Source organism: Garra rufa, chromosome 23 (genome assembly GCF_049309525.1).
Source record: "Garra rufa chromosome 23, GarRuf1.0, whole genome shotgun sequence".
Lineage (NCBI taxonomy): Eukaryota > Metazoa > Chordata > Actinopteri > Cypriniformes > Cyprinidae > Garra > Garra rufa.
Genome location: NC_133383.1, coordinates 17,234,691 through 17,257,668, shown reverse-complemented (window position 1 = coordinate 17,257,668; position 22,978 = coordinate 17,234,691). Strand labels below are relative to the sequence as shown.

Below are 22,978 nucleotides of genomic sequence, written 5' to 3'. Positions count from 1 at the left end.
TCCAAGATGCTTCAAGAGACCTACCTGCAAAGCTACCTGAAAAACTATGCGCAAGTGAACCCAGGGCAAAAGCTGCTTTGAACGCAAAGGGTGGTCACACCAAATGTTGATTTAATTTAGGTAATAGAAGTTAATTGATAAATAAAATGTACTTTTTGACAGCATCCTAATTTCACAGGTTTTTTACACAAGTGCCTAAAACGTTTAACAGTGCTGTAGCTTTGCAGGAAGGTCTCTTGAAGCATCTTGGAGATGCAGTTCTTCTGGATTTAGTCTGTCTCGGTTTGTTCTGTTTCTTCATGTCAGACCACGCAGACTGGATGATGATGAGATCAGATCTCTGTGTGGAGCACTGGTTGTTCTCAGGCTTCTTGAGCAAACAAAAATCTCACTGAATTATTGCAAATAATGGCAAAATGAATGTTTGGAAATGTAAACTGATATTTCCCACTGGCACTGACACACTACAGCAAAAGATAGAAATAAGCTTTAGCTGGTGAAAATACTATTGTTCTAATAATTTTGGCCATCACTGTACACTGCATGAGTTTTAAAATCAAAACGATGGATGGTAGCTATTGATTTAATGAAAAACAGTCATGATTTACATTTAGAAGTCTTATGGCAAAAATAGCCTGTAATTGTGAGGGTCAGAGAGAGTGTTGCAAATTGTTTTTGTACAAAAACTTTAAAGGGATAGTTCACCCAAAAATGAAAATTCTGTCATTAATTACTCACCTTCATGTCATCCCACACCCATAAGACCTCTGTTCGTTTTCAGAACACAATTTAAGATATTTTTGATGAAATCCTTGAGCTTTCTGAACCTGCATAAACAGCAATGCAACTGACATGTTCAAGACCCAGAAAGGTGGTAAAAACATAATTAAAATAGTCCATGTGACTTGTGGTTTAATCGTAATTTTATGAAGCTACAAGAATAATTTTGAGGCACAAAGCAAGTTAACTTTTGAATAAAGTATTCTCATAGCTTCATAACTTTATGGTTGAACCACTGATGTCACATGGACTATTGTAGCAATGTCCTTACTACCTTTCTAGGCCTTGAAAATGGTAGTTGCGTTGCTGTTTTTGCTGTTGCTGGTCTTGGATTTTATCAAAAATATCTTAATTTGAGTTCCAGAGGTTTGGAATGACTTAAAGGTTAAGTAATTAATGACAGATTTTTACATTTTTGGGTGAACTAATCCTTTAAGTCAAGGAAAAAGATGGTTGTGAGGCAGAAGCTTCTGATTCTGTAGTGGAAAACAAAAAATTATGACAAAAGTATAATTTCCAGTTTGCCTCCGCTGAGTTCTGGTGAGATGAATGCAGAGGTGTGATCGCTGTTGGCTCCAAACTATGAATAGAAAGCACACACGTCAATGTAAAAGCAATGCATGCACAACTCCGTTCACACGCTGACTCAGTTAGGATGGGATATGAGTCAGTTATTGAGTGATTTTCCTCAATCAGCATGTTTCAGTGTTTCTGTCACAATGAATCAACATCACAATTTTTCTAACGCAGAAGCATGCGTTTGTGTATGTGTGTGTATTGCTTATTTACCTCCTCAAAGCATTCTCGGTGTGTTTCTCCTTCTCTGCAGTAGCATTTACATGTAACCATAACAACACCCTTCCTCTGTGTGATCGGAGAAAGAAATATACATCTTTTTATCCTGCTTATTATGCGAGAAAGTCCAGTATGCATGTAATTTGTCCAGTACAAATGTAAATTTCAGAGTAGATTTTGTGAAGATGTCTGGTTTGATTTATTTAGCAAGAAGTTGGCTGTGTTGTGTCTAGGGACTGCGACAGTGAGAGAGCTACAGTGTAGAGATTCACTTATTCACTTTTTTTTTAAGCACTGCAAATAATCCTATGAATATTGATATTATGTTCATGTTTAATTTTGCAGTTTATGTTTAGTTCTTTACCTGACATGTATTTTAAAGGGATAGTTAATCCCAAAAAGAAAATTCTGTCATTAATTACTCACCCTCATGTCGTTCCAAACCCGTAAGACCTTTGTTTGTCTTTGGAACACAAATTAAGATATTTTTAATGAAATCCAAAAGCTTTCTGACTCTGCATAGACAGCAATGCGACTGACACGTTCAAGGCCCAGAAAGGTAGTATGAACTTTAGGTAGTATGATCTATAAAATATTCCATGTGACATCAATGATTCAACCTTAATTTTATGAAGCTATGAGAATACATTTTTAGTGTGTAAAGAAAACAAAAATAGCAACTTTATTCAACAACGTTAGTCTTCGACGCACATTCACAACAGTACCTCGACCCCTCAACAAGAACTTTTGAACTAACAAGCACCTCTCACATTTTCTAATACATTTTCTGTAGTAATCACGTTAAATCTTCAGTTGCTGTAATGTGTGTAATTCATTCTTGCAAATGTCAGCTTGGGTCCTGTTATTTCACTAGCCCAGGCTCTTATCGCTATGAGGCCGCTGATCTACACATACAGATTTCGCTCCACTTTACTCTCAGGGGGCTTTTAAACACCACATTTCTCTGTAACAAGTAAAAGTGGCACATTATCTGCACCTTTGCCAGCACTCTGACACTTTCTTCTAGTTTGCGTGTTTTCGATGTAATGCTTTTTTCCTTTTTGCCATGCTGATGGCTTCAGCTTTTATCTTACTGGTTAGCAAATACTACACTCATTTTGTTTTTTTCAGGGACTGAGGCAGCACTCACTCTTAACAAATTATGTTACAGACATTTGCTGTAGTGGAAAAATGCTGTCCATGAGGTTCACCACCCATGGATGTACCCTTTTCTGCTGAGCACTGTATATTACACACATACTGTACCTGTACTGTTTCTCTTGCTGTTACCCAGAGATTCAACCCTGCAGCTCTACCGCATGATCCACACAATAAATCACGAGGAAAAAAAAATCACCAGGGGTGAATTTGCTGCACAGTTTTGGCAATTTTGCATGCAGTATTTTAGTGCAAAAACCTGCACTAAGCCAGACTCCGATCTATATTCTTATTGTTAACTAAATCTAGTAAAAACCTTTTTGCTAACTAAAAAAACTGATAAATATAGTCAAGCACAAAATTATTCATACCCCCGGCAAATTCTGACTTAGTTACTTTTATTCAACCAGCAAGTTTTTTTTGACCAGAAATGACACAGGCTTCTCCCAAAAGATAATAAGACGATGTACAAGAGGCATCATTGAGGAAAAAAATAGATATTTCTCAGCATTTGAACAAAAAGTGGCATGTCCAAAATTATTCATACCCTTTGCAAACTGTCACAGTCTATGGGAAAATCCAAAGTTCTATATCATTCCAAATAGTCCAAGCTGTTCTAAAGCATCCTAATTACCTTGATTCATTGGGAACAGCTGTTTTAATCAACTTAAACTCTGCTGTTGGTTTGTGGACAGTCATGGCTAAGACAAAGGAGCTCACTGAGGACCTGCGGCTGTGCATTGTGGCTCCTCACAAGTCAGGAAAGGGCTATAAGACCATATCTAAATGTTTTGAAGTTCCAGTGGCTACAGCGCAAAGTATTATTAAAAAATACAAGATGTTCCGTCAGGGTGATGGCAGGGAGACCCTCCAACCTGAAAGAGTTGGAGCTCATGGCTAAAGATGAATGGGCAAAAATACCAGTGGAGACATGCAAAAAGCTGGTCAGCAATTATAGGAAGCGTTTGATTGCTGTAATAGCCAATAAAGACTTTTCTATTGATTATTGAGAAGGGTTTGAATAATTTTGGACATGCCACTTTTTGTTCAAATGTAAATAAAAGATGAATGATATTTTTTTTCCACAATGATGCCTCTTGTACATTGTCTTCTTATCTTCTGGGAGACGTCTGTATCATTTCTAATAAAAAAAAAAACTTGCTGGTTGAATAAAAGTAACTTTAAGTCAGAATTTGCCAGGGGTATGAATAATTTCGGGCTTGACTGTATATAAGGCCATTCTACAGAATTGGTGCAAACTGCTTTTTAAACACATTTAAAAGACATTTAAGTTTTCAAACCTTAGATGTTTACTAAGAGCCTTCTATTATCTACTGAAACCCACAATAATATTTAAAATATCTGTGAGCTTAATATATATAAATTCATCATTTATTAGGTACTTTTAGTTTGAACCCTAACCCCTAAATTTTAACTTGAAGATAAAAGTGATATTGAAATAATTTTTGCATTTTATTCCATTGTTGTTTTTAAAAATATCTTTTTTAATTTGTAAAAAAATGAAGTTCAAAAAAATATTTAATATTTTCTTTGTAAATTATGAAACTTTATGTACAAAAATGTGTCCCGCATTTTCATGTCACTACCGAAACAGTGTATGTTTTAGTTCAATGGCTGAGAGTGATTTTAACTACACCCCTACATTTATGATCAGGAAATATTTTGCGTCCCTCTCTCTCATAGCTACATGCTGAGTAGATATAAATAAATATCAAATGAATTGGATTTAAAATACAACAAATCTCATAAATCACACTTGAAATATTGTTAAAATTGTAATTGTTATTGATTTATCTCTGATAACTTCTTAATAAAATAGCAAAAAAATATATTTACAAGGTAGATGTAAGCAAAATCTTAATAGGTCAATATAACCCTTCTTATTAAATTATATATTACTGTTTTAGTAGTGACAAATATTCCAAACTAACTCAACTAATAAAAGGACAAAAGGACAAAAATACTTTTTTTTTTTAAATGACTAATTAATTAAATATAAAAATAAAAGGTATTTCAAAATATTAATAAATATTGTAGTAGTATATAAATAATGCTAAAATAACACTGATTTGAACTTGCATTATCCACATGAGCACCAGCATGAGTGTTTTGGCTCTTTCATCAGGTAATTTATAAATCTGTTGCATCGCTTCTATCAGCGGAATAGTTTACAGACAAGAATATGTTCTATTTATTATCATAGGGCACATAATGGCTGCTGAGGGGAGCGAGCATTATTCGATATGTGTCATATGACAGTAAATGTGAGTTTTTGTCGGCAGATTGCACTGGCACATGCTGGTTTTTTGGAAGTGTCTTGAGAAGCATCACTGTTATAATGATGCCATGGAGGAATGAATTCACTGTAATAAGCTGAGAACCTGCCAGCATACAAACATATAAAAATATTATTTATCTCCACTGTACTGTACGTAGCTTGCAGTTTCCATAACAACCTTAACGTCTTCATTGGCTGACGAGAGGGAACATGTGCTTTTTCCCCCTAGGCATGTGTTCCAATGTGTGTGTGTGTGTGTGTGTGTTTGTTTTTTTCCTTTAATGAAGCAGGGGTTAATGAGGACATTGAAGACGACACTTATTTTGCGTATAATGTAGATCACTGCTTTTTACATGTATCCGTAATGGTAATTTACAGTCATTGTTCTGTATAGTTTTGCCTGCTTTACAAATAATGTTGTACCATAGTGAGCCATTTGTACTATCGCATGACTTTCAGAGCATTTTGTGCTAAAATATAGCTGAAAGTGCAGATCAGTTGTCTTAATATGGTGTTTGTGGAATAATGCATGCTTATGAAGACTGAGATTGAATGTTCCGTCCATTAGAGCAGCATGTGTGCCAGCTATTATGTGCAAGCCATTCATTTTGTCATGCAGGTATCTGCTATATACAGCAGTGCAGTATGGGTAGCTTGTGTATTTTTTCATTGATTTCGTCCTTGGGATGATATTGATCACCAACACAATATGCAGAAAAAATATTTGTGTTTAATTTGTTCTATTTTTCACAGGTGTCCCTAGTTTCAGCTCAGAATACCCCACAGATCATTTATTATATAATTTTATCCCTAGGGGTTCTATCACTAGGGACTTTGGGCCGGTACTCGGTTTGTTTCCACCACAGGAACCAGAATCTAAATAAAGTTCCAGGTAAAAATTTGCCCCTCAAAAAAGTCCCTGTTTGCGAGGTGGTACTTTTTCAAACATCCGGAACTTTCGGGGGTGGGACTTGGGTGCTGAACATGCTGATTGGTTGAGTTCACGCAGCAATGTATTTCAACCATCATTTATTTACATAATTTTCAAAATATTACTGTTAATGTGTCATGAAATGTAATTTTAAGAGTATTTCAGGCAAGAATGTAATTGTTTAAAACTCAAATTTGCGGTTTATTTATGAAAACTTCAGAAAGCGCCTCACTTTGGCTAGTTCTTCAGACATTTGCCACTGGCTCGGATGTCTCTGTAGTGGTTAAACATGAGATAAAATGTGTTTTGGGTAAATCTAACAGGTAATTTTTGGTGTCATGAATCTATTATTTGTTCCAGGTCATATCGTTTAGCTGGCTTTCCAAACTTTATATATTTTTATATAAATGTGTATATATATTTATTAAATAGTATATTTATAACTTTATTAAAACGAAAATAAAAACAGGCAATGCTGTTTGATATATTATTTCGTTTCATTGTAATAAGTTCCCTTGAACTATTGGCTATTCAGTTTCCTGAACTAAATGGCTATTAATATGTTTAAATGACAACAAAAAGAGGCAGTGATGTTTGATATCATTTTGCTTTATTGTAATGTGTATATGCATTGCATAAACCACATTTTTGCTATTTGTATATTTAAATTAACAAAAAAGAGGCAGTGCTGTTTGATATAATATTTTGTTTAATTAATGTAGGCTATGTATGTTCCCTGAACTATATTTCTTATATGTTTAAATGAAAACGAAAAGAGGCAGTGGTGTTTGATATCATATTTCATAAATACAGGAGGAAAATTGCAGTAGCCAAGGCCATCAGATGGATGTTATAAAGAACACTGTTCCATTTGCAGAATTACGCAATTATTCCGAAAGTCACACGCAGTCCTACGTCACCAGACTATTTGATTTGATTTGATTTGAATCTTCACGGTTCTTAGACCACGATGGAAACACAAACAGCAACAGGTCTGGGGAAAAAGAAGTTCCTGGGACAAATTGTTCCTGGTAGTTTTGGTGGAAAAGCAGCTTTTGAGTGGAAGCAGAAACAGGCTGTTTTTTGTGCTTATCTCTTTAAATGCAAATGAGCTGCTGTTCTCCGCCCTCCTTTTTTCAAAATTGGACTTTGCCTTTACAGCTTGTACCTCAGATGCTCTGAAAAAAGGCGTGTTTTGTTTTGATTATCATGTCTATCGTGCTGAAATCATACTGTTATACAGTTTTCACAAGCACAGAAAGCAGCTGTCACAAGGCATGTGAGTACCAAACTAAATTCTCTTTCATGTTTTATTGCGCTTAAACTGTCAAATACACAAATGATTTACAAAAACTGAAGGTAAACAGCTGGGAAAGAAATTGCATGTTTATATTAGTCTCCTCTGAGGCTGGGACTCTAAATAGTGGTCTGTGCTCATCTGTGCAGCCAATGATAGAACACTTACTTTTAACTTTTGCCATGGGGTTAGAACTGGTACACCATTGTCGCTTGCGAAAGCTAAATGGTGGCGCTGTGGGTGGAAAAATGCAGATTAAGGGGCGGTAATATTATAATAAGATCCCCTTTCTACGTCAAGGGGGGAGCAAAATCTGAGCAGCTTGTTTTTTCACAAGCTTGCAGAGAAAGACTTACCAAAAAAAGTTACTGGGTTGTCATTTTTTCATGTTTCATAGCACCTAAACACAAAAGAAGTGCTCCTTTTTTTAAATTAAATCATTATCCCCGGTTATAGGCCAGTTTTGGATTGTTTATGTCTCTGCATTAAAGGCTCTTTTCAAAACAGATCTGTTGTTATGGTTACAAACTGCAATATATAGCAGAGGTCATTTGATTGCTAGCAGTGAACAGAGACGATGGGGCTAGTGTACTAATATTACCTGTTTTTTTTGTTCCCCAAACTCTTACACTTTTATTCAGGAGAGCCTCTTCTACTGTGAGAGCTTTTATCAGGGCTGAATATGCAGAAGTGCTGTTTAGTGTGTGGTGTCATGGCAGCATTTTAGTAACAGCATGTTCTAAAACGATAAATGTCTTTAATAGATGTCTGTTTTGTTGTTATCGGACATTCACTTATTTATTGTGTTTACATTTGCGTCTACGGGTCAAGGTTTGGTTTACTTTGGCTCTGACTGCAATTCAAAATTCATTTTAAAGTACAAATTGTGTAAGCATTTTGGTGGGTGTCATACAATTGGCCTCATTGGTTTTCACCTGAACAGAATAAGATATTGTATAAACTATAGAGAGAAACATGAAATGCAATAACTCTGATTCAGCTTATCGCAGGTCTGCATTGACGCATTTTCGTGACTAAATGTACCTGGAGGAACGATTTTAATCGGCATTATTGCTGTTACTGTATCTCTTCTTTTGTGTACTCAGTGGGTCAGGCCTATAGGAGACCGTGGCAGCCTGTCTGTTCTTTTGTGTGCGGATGTGTCTGAGCTATAGTGCTTCCTTTTACTGTGTTTCACCGCTTGATCATCCACACTGCCCTGCTGGAGGTAGATAAGAGTGAAAACAGCATGGCTGTAAGACTGAAGCATTTTGCAGGCGATTTTTGAGAATAGAAACAAAAGTACAAAAATAAAACAAAACGAATATTATTTCTCCTGCTTATTTTTGAAGCGCGCACTAAAGATCAGTGGGTGACTCCAGTCCACATGCTTCTCTCAGATGGTTCAGGTTTAAACTCTTTTATTCATCTGGTCTTTGTGTCTACATCATCAGTGTAAAACCTGTTCTTTAAATAGAGTGTTTGTGTCTCTTTCTAAGGATGAGTACATCAATCATGGTTATTCTTGAAACGTGTGCTGTTTCTCTGGATAGTGCTTCTCCATATGAGGATGAATGAGAGGTTTCTTCTGTAGCTGCATAGTGATTCACCCACTTCAGATGGCAGAAGTGCGTAGTAAACTGTGATCGCCTTTGAAATGCATCTCTCGTACTGGAGGTTTTCTATTATGTGAAGGAACTGAGGTTTCTCAGTCAATCTGTTGTGAAATCTATCATATATTAATATATTTCGAGGTTTGCAGCACTTTAGAAAGACCTGGTTTCTGTGTTTACACTGTCTCAGTTTAGAATAATAATTTTTTTTTTTTGTATAAATGTCTCTTATGCTCACCAAGGCTGCATTTATTTGATCAAAAATACAATAAAAAATGTGAAACTGAAAAATTATTACAGAAATTAATTTATTCCTTTGATGCAAAGCTGAATTTTTAGCATTATTGCTCCAGTTTTAAGTGTTACATAATCATTCAGAAATCATTGTAATATGCTGATTTGCTGCTTAAGAAACATTTATTATTATTGTCAATGTTGGAAACATTGTTCTACTTAATATTTTTTAGAAATAGAAAAGAATGTAAAGTTCAAATGAATATAGCGTTTGTATGAAATATTTATGATATATATGGGCAAATCGTGTGTTATGGATGTGACATTTTGCGTTATGGATGTGACATAAATCATAGAGTCATATAGATGGTAGAGTCTAAACGTCAGAAAAATATGTCTATGCACAAGTGTTCTATGTTAAAAAAGGGAAATAATCATGTGTTGAGAGACTACATCATTTGTAGGATTTCTGTGAATTAAAATGCACAAATCGCAATAATACTCAACAAATAGTGAAGCGATGGCTCTTCACAGAACATATAATTGTTACTTTATTTTAATTTTGATGTGTCTATTTATGAGGAATATGTATTTGTTATGTATGTTACAAGCCTGAAAATAGCACTTACCAGACTATAGAAAACCATGCACTAAAAAATGCTTTAAAAACTTTGAGAGACCTCACATGGGTATTTAAACCACCAAATGCTGACATCTGTGCTATCAGTATATTAAAAACCTTTGTTAAAAACTTTTTTTTATGGTAAGGTTGGCATTTGCCCATATACAATTACCCATATACAGAAATTTTCTGTATCATTTTTAAAACAGACAAGACAAGTTGTATCTAACAGATATATTTATATATTATAATGTTGGTTGCAATATTAAATGATGCAATCCCCCTCAAGCTTGGTATAAAAAACGGCAGATGCTTATAGATTTCCAAGGCAGTAGAACAAAGCATTCAGTTGTCGTTTTAATCCATCATGTTCCCATCACACCTTCATTCTACACAAACACGCACACACAGTTTTGAGAAGTGTGTGCTACTCTATAATATGTGCTGACCGTGGCTAGTGGCACTTATTGTACCTTTCACTGCAGCTGTATCTGCACACACATCAGCCATTACTGCCAATTCAAGACTGTTTTTGTGACAGATGGATGCGAGGTATTGCGTGAATGTGTCAGGTCTGTAAAACTGACATTGTGTGTGTGTCTCTCTGCAGGGCTCTGTTTGACTATGAGAGGGCGAAGGATAGTGGTCTGCCCAGTCAGGGGCTCAGTTTCCGATATGGAGACATCCTCCATGTCATCAATGCATCTGATGATGAGTGGTGGCAGGCCAGGAGAGTGACGCCCGAAGGGGACAGTGAGGAGATGGGTGTCATCCCCAGCAAAAGGAGGTGAGTTTCATGCTCAATCACCTACTAAACTAAACTAAACTAAACTAAACTAAACTAAAACTGTGCTCCCATTAGTATTAGATTAGTTCACTTCTAATAAAAATAAAAATTTACTCAACCTCATATAATCCATGTTTATGTCTTTCATTTTTCAGTCGAAAAGAAATTAAGGTTTTTGAGGAAAAAATTCCAGGATTTTTCTCCGTATAGTGGACTTCAATGGGGATCAACAGGTTAAAGGTCCAAATTGCAGTTTCAATGGAGCTTCAAAGGGCTCTACACAATCCCAGCCAAGAAATAAGGCTCTATCTAGCAAAACAATCAGTCTTTTTCTAAAAAATGTATGTACTTTTTAACCACAAATGCTCATCTTGCACTAGCTCTGCGATGCACATTTGCGACTTTACGCATTACATAATCACATTGGAAAGTTTATGCATTGTTAGTTCTTCATCTGTGAACTCTGGTTCCAAAAGGTAGAGTAGGGCGATAAACTAATTTTCTCTTCCAACTTCAAAATCATTCGGCTTTTTGTAAGGGGTGTTTGACTTTCTTTGCACATTTGCTTTGTAAACCCTGAAGTTGGATGAAAAAATGAAATAGCAGTTTTTCGACATACCCTAACTGTCTTGAACCGGAATACACAGAGTACACGCAGAGCTAGACAACACAAGCTTTTGAGATTAAAAAGTATATAAAGTAGATATTGTCAGCGTTGATAGCCATGTGGGCAGCGCGCTGACCTACAGAATTTCTATCTCTCTCTTACTTTGCTTCCTGTCATTTCTGATCTGTCCTATCACAATAAAAGCTCATTTTTTAATTTTATTTTTTAAAGTATATAAATTGACCATTTCTTTTAGAAAATAACTAATTGTTTCGCTAGATAATACCCTTCATACTCAGCTTTGATTGTTTAGAGCCCTTTGAAACTGCATTTAAACTGCATTTTGGAAGTTCAAACTCGCAGGCACCATAGAAGTCCAGTATATGGAGAGAAATCCTGATTATTATTATTATTTTTTTAACATTTCTTTACGACTGAAGAAATCTTGAATGACAAGGGGGTAAGTAAATTATCTGTACATTTTTGTTCTGGAAGTGAACTCCTTTAAGGTAGAGTGTCAAGTTAAAATTATTACTGATCTGAGTTTTTTTAATACAATTAATTGTACTAAATTATCATCTGACAGCCCTAGTTCTAATCGTTACCCTACTGCCCTATATAAGTTGGCTCTTTAAAGGGAGCATGCAGTGGAAAACAGAATTTTCTTTCCTCTTCTGATATGAAGGAGTTGAATACACCATCTGAATAATAAGCAGCAAAAATGGGTCATTGATTAATATTAACCTATCACATTGTTGTCTATTAATTCCCCTATATTTACGGAAAGAAGACTTTATAACAGCAACATTGTGTAAAAATAGTCATTTAAAGTTTACCAAGACAGCATTTGATTAAAACAATCAATTTAAAACAGCAGTTTTGTATTTAAATATATTTTAAGCTGTATTTATTCCTGTGATGCAAAGCTGAATTTTCAGCATCATTACTCCCGTCTTCATTGTCACGTGACCTTTCAGAAATCATTCTAATATTATTATATAATATTGATGCTTAAGATCTGTTGAAAACGAAAATAAAAATGAAAACTGCTTAATGTTTTTGTACAAATGTAATATATAAGTGCATTTGTGTAGAACATTTCACCAACTTTGTATTACTGTGGCAGGGTGGAGAGAAAAGAAAGAGCTCGTTTGAAGACGGTTAAATTCAACGCAAAACCCGGTAGCCTCGATTCTAAAGGGGTAAGTGTTCTTTTTGTTAAGTAAGTGTCTTTAAAGTGGTTTCATCAGTGCCAACATCGGAAATTCAGTTCGCCCCAGATTTCAGGTATAAACAGGAAGGGGCCCAATGATTTAATGACAGTTTAGAGACAGTTCACCAGCAGCCCCTGTCACGTCTCTTCACTCGTCTAACGTAATATCGGTCTCCTCCCTTTCTGCAGTCTATCCGGTTTAGTTTCTGACGTGCCCTGTCATCTTGAATATATTTTCCCATTTCAAGTTGTGCTGGTGGGTCATTGAGTCAGTCAGTCAGAATGAAAGTGTGTGTGAGAGACTCTGTCCTTCTGCCGCAGTGTGACAGCTCACTCTGAGCTCTCAGCATCAGCACCGCAGCGCAGCTCTCAGAAGCCAGCCTCAATATTATGTTTATACATAAATGTGTCTCCTAATGCGCCTTTTATGAGATCAGTATGAAAAGGTCATCGGTAGTAAATATTTCTTGTGTTTGTGTTTAAGAGGTGAACTGAATAAAGCCGAAGCATGTAGAGTGTATTTTTAGCTCGACACACAACCGCAGCACCGTTCAGATTTTTTGCCTTATATGATTCCCACTAGTATCCATAGCAACATTGCAGCCAGGCCTGCAAATGTTTCCCGTTTCTTTCTTGTGTCTTGTTTCTCTTTCTTTTTTTTTCTTTTTTCCTCTCCCTCTGTCTTTTGAAGATGGGAGAGGGGTGGGGGTGTTGGCACTGATGAATTACTTGAGGATTTTGTTGTGTGGTTTCGTCTTGTGTTAAGATGCACTTGTATATGTATCATTTCAGGTTTATGGCTCATAGGGTTTCAGTGTTGACTGAAAATGCATTGATTATAGAATTGTATATGTGCATTATAGAGAGGATTAGCATAGTTATGAATATTCCCTTTAATCACTACCGCGTACTGATTTCATTTGTACACTTTGCTGAAATATTAAAATAGACAAAAAACACATAAATACACACAAAAGCACTCAAATTATGTAGTTATTTTATCTATTCCATTTATCAAGAAATGACTGGGTTGTATTTTACCCCATAATTATAAGAAAAATGGTAACACTTTACAATAATGTTAATTTGTTAACATTAGTTAACTACATTAGTTCACATGAACTAAGAATGAACAATACTTCTACAGCATTTATTAATCTTATTATTTAGTATTAAAATCACAAGTTGTGTTTGTTAACATTAGATAATGCACTGTAAACTAACGTGAACAAACAATGAACAACTGTATTTTTATTAACTAACATTAACAAAGATTAATAGTGTAATGTATTGTTCATTGTTCGTTCGTGTTGGTTAATACATTAAAATGACACATTATTGTAAAGTGTTATCGAAAACATATTTATTATATTTATTTTTAAAGCAAATTAAGCCTGTGTAGAACCATTGCCATTCTTGATAATTAAGCATAATAATTCAGATTTTCATTATTGTAATGTAAAAAATGTATCTGAACACAGTTGATTCTTTTTTTATTAAAGCATTAATTAAATTCAGTATATAATTGCTACAATGATGTTTACATACACTACCCGTCAAAAGTTTTTGAACGGTATGAGTGTGAGAAGAATTGAGAAGAATTCTCTTCTGCTCACTAAGCCTGCATTTATTTGATCTAAAATACAGAAAAAAAGCTGTAATACTGTGAAATATTTTGCTATTTAAAATAACTTGATTCTATGTTTTAAAATGTAATTTATTCCTGTGATCAAAGCTTATTTTTTTAGCATCACTATTATTCTAATATGCTGATTTGCTGTTCAAAAAAACGTTTTTTGTTATTATTATTAATATTTAAAACAGTTAAGTTAATTTTTTTAGGATTCTTTGATAAATAGAATAATCCAAAGATCAGCATTTATCTAAAATAAAAAGCTTTTGTAACAGTATGCACTATACCATTCAAAGCTTGGAGTCAGTATATTTATAATTTTGGGGGGAAAGAAATTATAGAAATGAATACTTTTATTTAGTAAGGATGTTTTAAATTGATTGAAAGTGTTGATGAAGACATGCTGTTCTTCTGAACTTTCTATTCATCAAAGTAACCTGAAAAAAAATTCTTCTCAGCTTTTTTTTTTAACATAATAATAATGTTAGCAGAAAATCAGAATATTAGAATGATTTCTGAAGGATCGAGAGTAATGATGCTAAAAATTCACCTTTGAAATCATAGGAATAAATTACATTTTGAAATATATTCAAAGAAAAAGTTATTTTAAATAGTAAAATATTTCAAAACGTTACTGTTTGCTGTACTTTGGATTAAATAAATGCAGGCTTCTTTAAAAAAACATAAAAAATCCTACTGTTCAAAAACTTTTGACTGGTAGTGTACTTTAAAACTTAAAAAAAAAAACCTTTCCTATAGGGTTTTGCATTACAGAAAAACATTTCATTATGCAAAAAAAATGAATGCTCCTAAAATAGGCTTGCTGTAATATAATTCATATTCATATAATTTTATATGTATTTTTCTCTTTTAATTTCGGGGTAAAAGATGATCACAGATTTTAACTTATGAGGAAAATTACATTCATTTCAGGCAGCGTATTGACCTCAGGTTCACAGAATCAGCTAGAAAATCACATTTCACCCTCATATGTTACTTCGTTTATATTTCTTTGCATTTCATAACCATTTTAAAATTAATTCACCTTCAAAACATCATACTACAACCAAGCAGCACAAATTTTGCCCCTTTGATCAGCATGCCACCTTATCAGGACTGTCCTGCATGCTTGTTATTTTAATATGAGTTAGTATTTTTTAAGGTCCCATTTGCCTTTGCATGGCACTAAACCAGCTTCAGTTGGTCTTTGTTTATCATTGTTTACCTCCCTTGTATGTTCATTCCTATTGATCATGTTTTAATTTGAATACATTTGAGCTGAAAACAGCTCAGGTGCTGTGACGTCATGGACAGCAGGGTTTGGATCAGCCTTCACAGCAAACAAAGATCACCTATTCAGGACCATCCAAGCGCTTTCAGTTTGAGCCAAAAAAAATAATGTAATTAGTCCGGTGAGTGAATTGCAAATTTCATTTAGATGTATGATCCTGCCAGTGAAAAACAACTGGATGTTTGGTTGTTTCCTAGCTGCTGTCCCTCACGTCCAGCTCCGGTCGTTGTGTTGTTTTTGTCAGCATGATTGTGACAGCGTTTAGAGCCCCCTGTTTGCACCATGCTCTCTCTCCGCACAGTCATTCAGTGAAAAACGTAGAAAGAACTTCATCTTTTCACGCAAGTTCCCTTTCTACAAGAACAAGGACGCCGATGAGCAGGACGGCAGTGACTCAGAACGTAAGTAGCTGCAAACGCACGCGCACTCTCACACGTAGGTGCATAAAAACAGCACACGCTCGCACAAACGCATCCCCGGGGTGGGTTGAAAGGTCTAGGTGTGTGTAGGTAGCTCCAGGAAGCCCATGTCCTCCTTCTTCTCGCCCCACCAACAACCTTACTGTCTCTCTCTCTTCCTCTGTCTCTCTGTCTCCCATCCTATTTCATTCTCTCTCTCTCTCCACCCCCCTCGCCTCTCTGATCGGCTGTGTGGTGTAGGACATCTCTGGAATAGGGGAGGACGGGTACGGAGCAAAGACACTGAGTAAGTGTGTTAAGGAATGGACCCAATACCCCTCTCCCAAGCACATATGTAACATTTCAGTTCAGATTTTTCTTCTTTTTTTTTTATCTGTTGCGTCGTCCTAGCCGTCTCCAACAACCACAGACCTGTCTGCATGTCAGAATACTAATGTATGTTGGTCCACAGGTTGCAGTGTTTTAGGGATTCTTGCATTTTCATCCTTAGGTTTATGTGGTAGCTAAAATGTTGCATGAACACAACGTGTCAGAATAGTTGTCAAATGTTGTTTGTTTAGTTTGTATGTCAAGAATGTTGTGTTACTTTCTATGTAAGTTTGTTTCTGCCACCGGAATAAAAAAACAGAAAGGTAATTGTGACTTTTTCCCAATTCTATGTTTATGTCTCACAATTCTGATTTATTTTTCGCAGTGCTGAGAATTGTGAGATAGAAAGCAGCAATTACCTTGTGTTATTTTTTTATTCCATGGCAGGGGAAAAAAAACTAATTATGAGATGAAAACTGAAATGTAGATTTAAAAAAAAGTCAGAATTGAGAGATATAAAGTCGGAATTCTGAGGAAAAAAGTCAGAATTGTTAGACCTAAATTTAGAATTCAGAGAAAATAGGCAGAATTGTGAGATGTATGCTCAGAATACTAAGGAAAAAAGTTAGAATTGCGAGATATAAACTCAGAATTCAGGTTAATAATCAGAATTGTGAGATAAGTTCAGAATTCAGAAGAAATAAGCAGAATTTTTAAATGTATGCTCAGAATTCAGAGAAAGTTGCGAGATAAACTTGGAATTCAGAGGAAATGGGCATATTTTTTAGATTTATGCTTAGAATTTTAAGGGAAAAGTCAGAATTACAAGATATAAACTAGGAATTCAGAGAAAATAGGCAGAATTGTGAGATGTATGCTCAGAATACTAAGGAAAAAAGTCAAAATTGCGAGATATAAACTAAGAATTCAGAGAAAATAGGCAGAATTGTGAGATGTATGATTAGAATACTAAGAAAAAAGTCAGAATTGCAAGATATAAACTCAAAATGAAGAGAAAATAGGCAGAATTGTGGCATGTATGATCAGAATTCTAAGGACAAAAGCCAGAATTGTGAAAGATAAACTCAGAATTCAGATGAAATAGGCAGAATTGTGAGATGTATGATCAGAATTCTGAGGAACAAAGTCAGAATTTAGAGAAAATAGGCAGAATTGTGATATGTAGGCTCAGAATTCTGAGGAAAAAAGTCAGAATTCAGAGAAAATAGACAGAATTGTGAGATGTATGATCAGAATTCTGAGGAAAAAGACAGAAATGTGAGAGATAAACTCCGAATTTAGAGAAAATAGGCAGATTTGTGAGATGCATGCTTAGAATTCTGAGGAAAAAAGTCAAAATTGTGAGATATTTACTCAGAAATAAGAGAAAATAGGCAGTATTGCAAGATATAAACTCAGTATTCAGAGAAAATAGGCAGAATTGTGATTTGTAGGCTCAGAATTCTGAGGAACAAAATCAGAATTCAGAGAAAATAGACAGAATTGTGAGATGTATGATCAGAATTCTGAGGAAAAAGACAGAAATGTGAGAGATAAACTCAGAATTTAGAGAAAATAGGCAGATTTGTGAGATGCATGCTTAGAATTCTGAGGAAAAAAGTCAAAATTGTGAGATATTTACTCAGAAATAAGAGAAAATAGGCAGTATTGCAAGATATAAACTCAGAATTCAGAGAAAATAGGCAGATTTGTGAGATGTATGCTTAGAATTCTGAGGAAAAAAGTCAAAATTGTGAGATATTTACTCAGAAATAAGAGAAAATAGGCAGTATTGCAAGATATAAACTCAGAATTCAGAGAAAATAGGCAGATTTGTGAGATGCATGCTTAGAATTCTGAGGAAAAAAGTCAAAATTGTGAGATATTTACTCAGAAATAAGAGAAAATAGGCAGTATTGCAAGATATAAACTCAGAATTCAGAGAAAATAGGCAGATTTGTGAGATGTATGCTCAGAATTCTAAGGAAAAAAGTCAAAATTGTGAGATATTTACTCAGAAATAAGAGAAAATAGGCAGTATTGCAAGATATAAACTCAGTATTCAGAGAAAATAGGCAGATTTGTGAGATGAATGCTCAGAATTCTAAGGAAAAAAGTCACAATTGTGAGATATTTACTCAGAAATAAGAGAAAATAGGCAGTATTGCAAGATATAAACTCAGTATTCAGAGAAAATAGGCAGATTTGTGAGATGTATGCTCAGAATTCTAAGGAAAAAAGTCAAAATTGTGAGATATTTACTCAGAAATAAGAGAAAATAGGCAGTATTGCAAGATATAAACTCAGAATTCAGAGAAAATAGGCAGATTTGTGAGATGAATGCTCAGAATTCTAAGGAAAAAAGTCACAATTGTGAGATATTTACTCAGAAATAAGAGAAAATAGGCAGTATTGCAAGATATAAACTCAGTATTCAGAGAAAATAGGCAGATTTGTGAGATGTATGCTCAGAATTCTAAGGAAAAAAGTCAAAATTGTGAGATATTTACTCAGAAATAAGAGAAAATAGGCAGTATTGCAAGATATAAACTCAGAATTCAGAGAAAATAGGCAGATTTGTGAGATGCATGCTTAGAATTCTGAGGAAAAAAGTCAAAATTGTGAGATATTTACTCAGAAATAAGAGAAAATAGGCAGTATTGCAAGATATAAACTCAGAATTCAGAGAAAATAGGCAGATTTGTGAGATGTATGCTCAGAATTCTAAGGAAAAAAGTCAAAATTGTGAGATATTTACTCAGAAATAAGAGAAAATAGGCAGTATTGCAAGATATAAACTCAGTATTCAGAGAAAATAGGCAGATTTGTGAGATGAATGCTCAGAATTCTAAGGAAAAAAGTCACAATTGTGAGATATTTACTCAGAAATCAGAGAAAATAGGCAGTATTGCAAGATATAAATTCAGAATTCAGAGAAAATAGGCAGAATTGTGAGATGTATGCTCAGAATTCTGAGGGAAAAAAGTCAGAATTGCAAGATATAAACTGAATTGTGTCAAAATTACCTTTTTTATTTTTTGCTTTCCATGGCGGAAACATGCCTCCAGAATTTTCTGATATTTAGTCGTGCATAGCTGGAAAAAAGTTATTCTGGCCAAAAATGAAGTTTGACTGACTTGTAAATCGAACGGTTTGTTTTGTTTTTATGTCCCATTTAGGACCGGGTTTGTCATAAAAAAAACATTAAAACACAAAGTAATAAATACATATATCACAGACATATATAATCATTGCTGTTAATAGTGTTCACGGTTTGTTTGAATACATGTCATTAACTAACTGCATGATTTTTACTGTACATTTTTGCCATAGTCACCACTGATAAGCTACTCCTAAATAGAATGTAGAAACTTCAATTTCTGTGAAGCTGCTTTGCAACAATTTGTATCGTAAAAAGCACTATACAAATAACCGTGAATTGAATTGGCATGATTTAAAACAAATCATAATATACAGTTCTACTTGTGGATATCATTCTAGTCTTTTGTGTTTGTCTTTTATGTCTTTGCAGTGCTGTGCCAGTGTTATTTATGTTCACATCAAGAGCATTTAGCCAACACAATTATTAGAAATATGGTTTTAAGGGAATACACATCAGTCAGACTAAATATTTAGCATTATTCACAATGAATTTAAATATATTTGTGCCAAGATATAATACATAGAGAGGGGAAGGAATAGTTCAAAGAAAACAAAGCCAATATACTGTATAATATCAGAACAGAGGATGCTTTTTTAGGTTGAGTGTGTTTATCTCTCTTCTTTGTTACTGAGTCCCTAATTTAATCTCCTGTGTCTAATTTTATTTTATGCTTGAAACCCAAGAAACTCAACCTACTTAGATGGTCAAAGTTTATAGCGAGCCCCTGATAATAATCTTCAACAACCTTTGAAAACTAGAAAGCACAGCTATAAGAAAACTTTACTGAGTAACCTGATGACTTCAGGTCAGTTTGTTGAAGATACAGTACCACAATCTAACTCCAAAACATTAGCTGTCAGGTTTTGTAGTCATCTTGAGAGTGGCAGGTCTCCAGACCGAGTGTGAATTCAAAGCTCTCTGGATGAGCTTGTCACTTTGGACAGATTAGGTTTTGCCGTGTAATTGTCATATCGCATGATGCTCTTCCAGACAGCCATCGTCAACATAATGAAAGGTGATTTGTTTGTTTCCCCTTTGCCCGTAAACAGGATTTGTGGCTTTTATTAAATTTATTTTGGAAATGGACTTGATAACGCACTGATGAAAAATGATATGTGCTGTCAGAAAGAATCATTTACAGTTTGTTTGCTATAACATGCAGAAAGTTGTGGCCATGGCAATATTAAGTTTAAACATTTCAGAGTTACATTTCAGCAAACATTTCATTAATATGAATGTTTACACTACTGTTTGTGGTCATTTTTATTTATTGAATGAAGCAAGGATGCATTCAGGTTACTGTAAAGAGATTCCTAATATTACAAAAGTTTGCATTTACTGTAAGTAAATGATGTTGTTGTGAAGTTTCTATTCACCAGAGAATGCTAGGGGGAAAATGTATTACACTTTTCACAAAAATATTAAGCAGCACTGTTAATAAGACATGTTTCTTGAGTACCAAATTGCTGAAAAATTATTTGACACCGAGATGTTCACCGAGATGTTTTTCAGTCGAAAAAGGAATTAAGGTTTTTGAGGACGTTTCAGGATTTTTCCCTATAAAGTGGACTTCAATAGGGCTCAACAGGTTGAAAGTCCAAATTGGAGTTTCAATGCAGCTTCAAAAGGCCCTACATGATCCCAGCAGCAGAAATGAATTTGAATGTATGTACTTTTTAACCACAAATGCTCATCTTGCACTAGCCGTCACTTGCCCTCATTCCTTGGCTTGGATCGTGTAGAGCCCTTTTAAGCTGCACTAAATGGAATTTGGATGTTCAACTCGGTGGCCACCATTGGACCAAAAAAATCCTGAAATGTTTTCCTCAAAAACCTTAGTTTCTTTTCGACTGACGGAAGAAAGACATGAACATCTTGGATGACTTAGGGGTGAGTACATTATCAGCAAAAAAAATTTCTGGAAGTGAACTAATCCTTTAAGTTCTTCTAGTTGGCTTCATATCAGGGTCAGAGTGCAAAGGTCACTATCCAGTCTTACAATATGATGTATGACCTGTCTTCACCACAAAAACTAGGCATTGATCAAACCCACAAGTCCTAACAGATGCGTTCCCCTCAGCTTGACTTTTATTTAATGCACAGAGCTTGTCATTTCCTGCAGAATTCAAAAGATACAACTCAGGCTCTGTTCAGTGTAAGCTGCCTTACTGCTTATTACCTACATAGGCAGCTGCCTTCCAAGAGAGCATCCTAACAACCATTGCTGATTCTGGAATGCTCACAATAATATTTTCAGTTGAGTTTGCTGCTAACAATAGAGCTCCACTCTAATCAGCATAAAATTAGCAACTCAAGTAAAACACTCAAGTATTAGGTAAAATAAACATTTTTTAAATCTACATTTTATTCATGCTTTAAAGGATAAGTTAACTTCCAGAACAAAATTTCCTGATAATTTACTCACCCCCTTGTCATTCAAGATGTTCCCGTCTTTCTGTCTTCAGTCGCAAAGAACCTAAATGGTGGCTGACAGGTTGAAGGTCCAGTTTCATTTTATTAAATTTTTTTTTTATGAAAATGGCAGGACCTTTCGCTAAAAAAGACCCTTATTCCTTTATGGGATTGTGTAGAACCCTTTGAAGCCTTTGAAACTGCAGTTTGGACCTTCAACCTGTTGGCTCCTATTGAAGTCCACTATATGGAGAAAAAAACCTGGAATGTTTTCCGTAAAAGCCTTAAATTCTTTGCAACTGATGAAAGAAAGACATGAACATCTTGGATGGCATGGGAGTAAGTAAATCAGGAAAGTGAACTGTGTTGAATAAAATGTGTATTTATAGTCAACATTTTCTCACCTCATCTGCTCGAATTGGATTAATAATGTAAACATGCAGTGTTGACTTTAGAATTTAGCCAAACAAGAAATTTTAGGAAGCAGCAAAGTAACATTGCCCAGCTTTTTTAGTTGTGAGTCTGCATTTGATTCCTTAAAATCCTGCCTCTGTGGGCAGCTCATTAGATTGCCGAACAGAGCTTCAGAGTGTGCTTTGTGTTTGCAAGGCTTTAAATGGACATGATCCATTCTGTTTATGGCAATGGGTACACAAATAGAGGCCATATAGCATTTCCACAGCATCTAAATTGTTCTGAGTAAGAGCGGAGCACTACACAGAAGCTGATTCATGTGTGATTCATTCTCTATAGTTTAATGTTACCGCTGCCAATGAGAAAAATGAATCCCTGGCTCAGAATAACACTCGATCCTATCTGGGTTTGAATCGATGGATAATAACCATATTGTGTTCCTGTGGCAGCCTGCTTCTGTTCGTCCCAGAGCTAAAAATAAACTCCTCTGGCTCTCCAAGTCCCTGAGTATGCAGACCACCTCACAACTAGCGTCACTTTGGACCTGCGTTTCCATAATTGGACTATTATATTCAATTAGTATTGCCACTGTCTGAAACTTCAGTCTCATCTGTGATTAAATTGCCTTTCTGTTGTCCATCATCGTCCTAAAGCCCTTCTGATGATCCCTTTAATCTCCTAAATGAGCACTAACTCAATTTTGCCACTGTTTTTCATTTTTCTCTTTTTTGATACAAATGTCCTTGTCAACAAGCATTTAATGGCATTACATGCTCAGTAACTCATTTACACTTCCACTTGAGCTGAGCTCCGAGATGAGAGAGACCTTGGTGAAGGGCGCACCAAATGTGGCCATCACGATCGCCACAAAAAGCAAGCTGTGTCCTATCGTAACCACCCACCCCACTGAGTATGTTTTTCTGTTCTGTTTCCAGGGAGTCAAGAGGAACTGATCCTCTCGTATGAGCCTGTCATCAGACAAGAGAGTAAGTGCCTCTCCA

The 22,978-nt window shown here is 35.2% G+C and overlaps 1 protein-coding gene across 5 annotated transcripts in view; it reads left to right on the top strand.

Moving 5' to 3' along the window:
- The window catches only part of dlg2 (discs, large homolog 2 (Drosophila)), a 259,268-nt gene that overhangs the window by 227,493 nt on the left and 8,797 nt on the right, over nt 1-22,978 (top strand). For 3 of the 5 annotated variants that reach the window (XM_073829904.1, XM_073829903.1, XM_073829902.1), the window contains 4 exons: nt 10,340-10,516; nt 12,250-12,325; nt 15,562-15,661; nt 22,913-22,963. In XM_073829904.1, coding sequence (XP_073686005.1) covers nt 10,340-10,516; nt 12,250-12,325; nt 15,562-15,661; nt 22,913-22,963 — 404 coding nt within the window. Of the gene's footprint in view, nt 1-10,339; nt 10,517-12,249; nt 12,326-15,561; nt 15,662-15,919; nt 15,966-22,912; nt 22,964-22,978 lie in introns of all 5 variants that reach the window. The other 2 variants (XM_073829906.1, XM_073829905.1) reach the window with 1 other exon arrangement.